This window comes from Lolium perenne, chromosome 7, assembly GCF_019359855.2.
Source record: "Lolium perenne isolate Kyuss_39 chromosome 7, Kyuss_2.0, whole genome shotgun sequence".
Taxonomy (NCBI): Eukaryota; Viridiplantae; Streptophyta; class Magnoliopsida; order Poales; family Poaceae; genus Lolium; species Lolium perenne.
The window spans coordinates 10,813,761-10,817,394 of NC_067250.2; the positions used below are offsets into that span (position 1 = coordinate 10,813,761).

At 52.2% G+C, this 3,634-nt stretch overlaps 1 protein-coding gene across 1 annotated transcript; it reads right to left on the minus strand.

Moving 5' to 3' along the window:
* Positions 1-224: 224 nt before the first annotated feature.
* Positions 225-813, minus strand: LOC127313782 (HMG1/2-like protein). The gene is made up of 4 exons (XM_051344249.2): positions 760-813; positions 568-645; positions 398-455; positions 225-292 (listed from the first exon to the last, which is right to left on the minus strand). The coding sequence occupies exons 1-4, from the start codon at positions 795-797 to the stop codon at positions 239-241; spliced, it is 228 nt and encodes a 75-aa protein (XP_051200209.1). The 5' UTR covers positions 798-813; the 3' UTR covers positions 225-238.
* Positions 814-3,634: the final 2,821 nt, after the last annotated feature.

Below are 3,634 nucleotides of genomic sequence, written 5' to 3' on the forward strand. Positions count from 1 at the left end.
AAATTAATATTTCTAAACTAGGGTGGGGGTAGGGGATGGCGGCGGCGTTGGTGTAGGGGTGGTGCGGCTCGTCGCAGTATGACGACACTAGAACAAATCCACCCCCAGCAGACAGTAATTCCCAAAATTAGACACAACGCACATCATGGCATCAATTAAAATCGCATAGCAGTGAGTTGAGATGGAGAGCAACACCGAATCCAGCACTTGGAGAGGTGGGGCATGGGGGGGGGGGGGGTTAACTTACAGCATCGGTCAGGGACTTCCACTTCTCACCACCGGCCTTGCCAACCTGCGATTCAAAACGAAGCGAATCAGGACGCAGAGCTCGAATCAGAAACCCGTCGCAGGAATTCAAACGAACCAACGAGACGGAGATGCGGGAAACGGCGCTTACCACGGAGACCTGCTTGTTGTTGGGGTTCTTCTCCTTGTACTCCTTCCTGAAGCCCTCCCTGCGGGAACACGCAAACAAACTCCGTCAGAACGCGACACACGCACGCCGCCACAGAACCAAAATCAGAACCGAATCGCGAGCAGAGAGGCGGATCTGGGGTGGGGGCTTACATGAAGACGAAGAAGGCGCTCGGGGGACGCTTGGGCTTGTTGGGGTCCTTCTCGGCCTTGCCCTTCTTCACTGCGAGCCTGCACGGCAGAATCACAAACAGTAGCAGATCGAATTAGAAACCGTCGGGAAACGAGAGAAGCGGACGAGCGAAACCAGGGGAAGGGTAGGGACGGGGTAGGGCTGGGTCTCACCTGTCGCCGCCGGCGCGGGAGGCCACCTTCGCCTTCATCCTCGCAGCGACCTGAAACGCCGCCGGAAACGCACACAGATCAGAACCACGGGAAACCACGGCAGCAGAAATCACGGAGAACGGATCTGGGGTTCGGGCGAGCGCAAGGTATCTTGGGATCGGAGCGCGAGCGGGTGCTGGGGGAGGTGGGCGGCGCTGTGTCTCTCTCTCCGGCGAGCGGTGGGTGGGATGCGAGTTGAGGTGAAGGAGGAAGAGGAACTCCGGGGAGGTGGGCAGGTCGTAGAGGTTCTTGCAGGGGAGGGGATGTTGAGGCGGTTCGGGGGCCGGAGTTGGCCGGGATCTAGACCAGAGAGGAGGGGCGGCGGAAGGGAAATGGCTGGCGGGGCGGCGGAAGGGAATCTGGGTCGGTTTTGTTGGAGTGGTTTGGACTGGTCGTCGCGCGCGTGGCCAAAATCTTTAGGCGCCAATGGGAAAATCCAGCGCAGCAATTTCGGTTCATGTTTGGTGCGTTGGATGCATTGGACGGTTGAGATCCAAGTCTGGGGCAGATCCTTGGTAGGTTGTTTCCTGGCTTCTGATTGGCTAGATTTTTTTTTGGCCTGCTAATGATGTTTTAACCTAAATTGCCAATGACGTTTTTGCCCAATAACGTCACGATTTTCTAGGGTTTTGCCCCTCCCGAGTGGCCAAGGACGGTCAAAGCTAGGAACGTCATAAAGCTATGACATTTTGATTTCCAGTCATAAAAAAAACGTCATATTATGGCAGATTTCTTGTAGTGAATGGACTAGTATTGACTACATAGCCAATATTTTGATCTAGCCCATGATCATGTACAGAACATATATCATATTTTTACATAATAAATTAGAGTTTGTTAAATGTGAATTATTGCAATTGGATTCACTTCAAAATTCAAATTGGTTGATTTTCTAGATTTATTTGAATACTGAAAAGGATCTGTTTTGTTATTTTTATCATTTGAATTTAATTTCGAATTTGTACATGAGCCCAGTGGCATTATTTAGATAATTTCATGACCTGTCCAAATATATAAAATTTGTCCAAAATGATGCAGTAGTTTGAGATTTATTCATTTTTGAATGGGGCACCAGTATTTGATTTGAACAAAATAGATTAAATAGAATTTGAATTACTGGGCCACGCGGGAAAACCTAACGGGCCTAAGTGAAATAACCAGGGTAGCACGGCCCAGCAACACAGCCCGTGTGCGCGGGCCGCCTGACGAGGTGGGGCCTGCCCGTCAGCGACTAATAACTGCCGAAGCGGTATGCTCTGACCTGGACCGTCGGATTAAAAGATGATCGTGCGGTCGACCGTCGTCGTCGTCGACGGGAGAGGAGGACATGCTGCGACGGCGGGGTAGGGGGTCGGCGGCGTGACGGAGCTCCGGCGATGGTCGGCGACGATGCAGGAGGGGGTTGTCGAGGATGGGGAGTGCTCTGGTACAGACGGCGGCTCCAGAGGTGGCGGCAATCGTTGGCTTCGTCTGCAGCACCGCCGCGAGCTGCAGCTGTCGATTGGCGGTCTACAGGCGACGATGTGGAGGGGAGGGAGGTCGAGGAGGATCAGAAGGAAGAGTGGAGCGAGTTTGGTGTGGAAGGAGGAGGCTGAGGGGGTCTCTATTTATAGTATGAGGGGGTGGCCGTGGCGGAGCGGCTAGTCGTCAATGGCGCCGGCGATTCAGGACGCGAAGGGGCAAGGTGATGGGGGCGTCGTGTAGGCGTCGGCTAGGAGAAGCTAGGGAGCGTGAAGGGGCAGCGAGGGGAGGACGATGGCAGGCTGGCGACGTTCGAGTGTCCTCAGTACGGGTGCGGCAGGTTGTTGATCATGGCGACGGCTAGGGCGCACGCGCGGGCTATCGAGGATGTCTAGGAGGTAGCTGGGGTGTAGGCGCGTGCGTGTGTAAAGGGAGAAGGCGAGGGAAGGGCGAGAGCGACCAGGCGATGGCGTGCACTGGCGCGTCCAATGACACGTCTGGGCGCGCTCTGGCATGGCTGGGGCGCGTCTGGGCGTGTACGGGCGAGTGGCGTTCTGGCCAGTGGGGTGCCTTGGCGTTGCTGGGGCGTGTACCATCGTCGTCCTTGAGATGCCAAGATGCTCTGGGACAAGGAGAAAGGTTGAGAGGAGGTCCAGAGAGAGTTGGGCCAAAGGTGGCCGGCATGGCCACGGCATGCCATAGTTTAGGTTTGTTTCTCCACTTTAAACGATGAGGAAAGGACGGGCTCGATGCAGGGGAGGTAGTAGAAGCTAATCATCACAATTTAAAGTGGGTTTGGGCTAAAATCCATCGTGTAATAGCCTGCATTGCCAAAGCCAGAAGTTGCCTGCCAAGTGTTTGTGAAAATGGCCGCATGAAGAAAATTTTGGAAATTTGCAATTCTTTTTGGTGTATCTCATTTATATAATTTATGTGATTGCATGGTGGTGGTGGTGTTCATTTTGGTGGTGGTTTGTGAGATTTCCAAAATGGGGGTCATCTTCTCATAGTTTCAACATCACCACTTGTCAAAACTATACTGGTCAACCTGGTCAACGTTTGCACTGATGGTCAACATGAGAGTTGCTCACTTTGACATGGTCTTGGATGACATGGTCATAGTTGACCAGGTTTGGTTTAGGAAAGAATTAAACCAGAGGGGTAAAGAGGGGATCATGTTAAAATTTACCCAAATGACCATCATCACATGTGAGATGGTTTTGAGTTAAATTTGGATTTGATTCTGGTTTCTTTGATGCATTTGGGTTTGTTTGAGTTATATAAGAGTTTTAGAATCCATAGGGCAAGCAATGGTGGCCTCATATGAAGATTTGTAAAATTGCCCTTAGTGTATGTGAGTAAAAATTGGAATTAT

What these genes read in the sequence shown, in the direction of transcription:
- LOC127313782 (XM_051344249.2), bottom strand. Translation starts at nt 797, where the DNA reads ATGAAGGCGAAGGTGGCCTCCCGCGCCGGCGGCGACAG. An exon ending in AGCGCCTTCTTCGTCTTCAT is followed by an intron (nt 456 to 567) that starts GTAAGCCCCCAC and finishes GTGTTCCCGCAG; the next exon opens with GGAGGGCTTCAGGAAGGAGT. An exon ending in ACAACAAGCAGGTCTCCGTG is followed by an intron (nt 293 to 397) that starts GTAAGCGCCGTT and finishes TTTGAATCGCAG; the next exon opens with GTTGGCAAGGCCGGTGGTGA.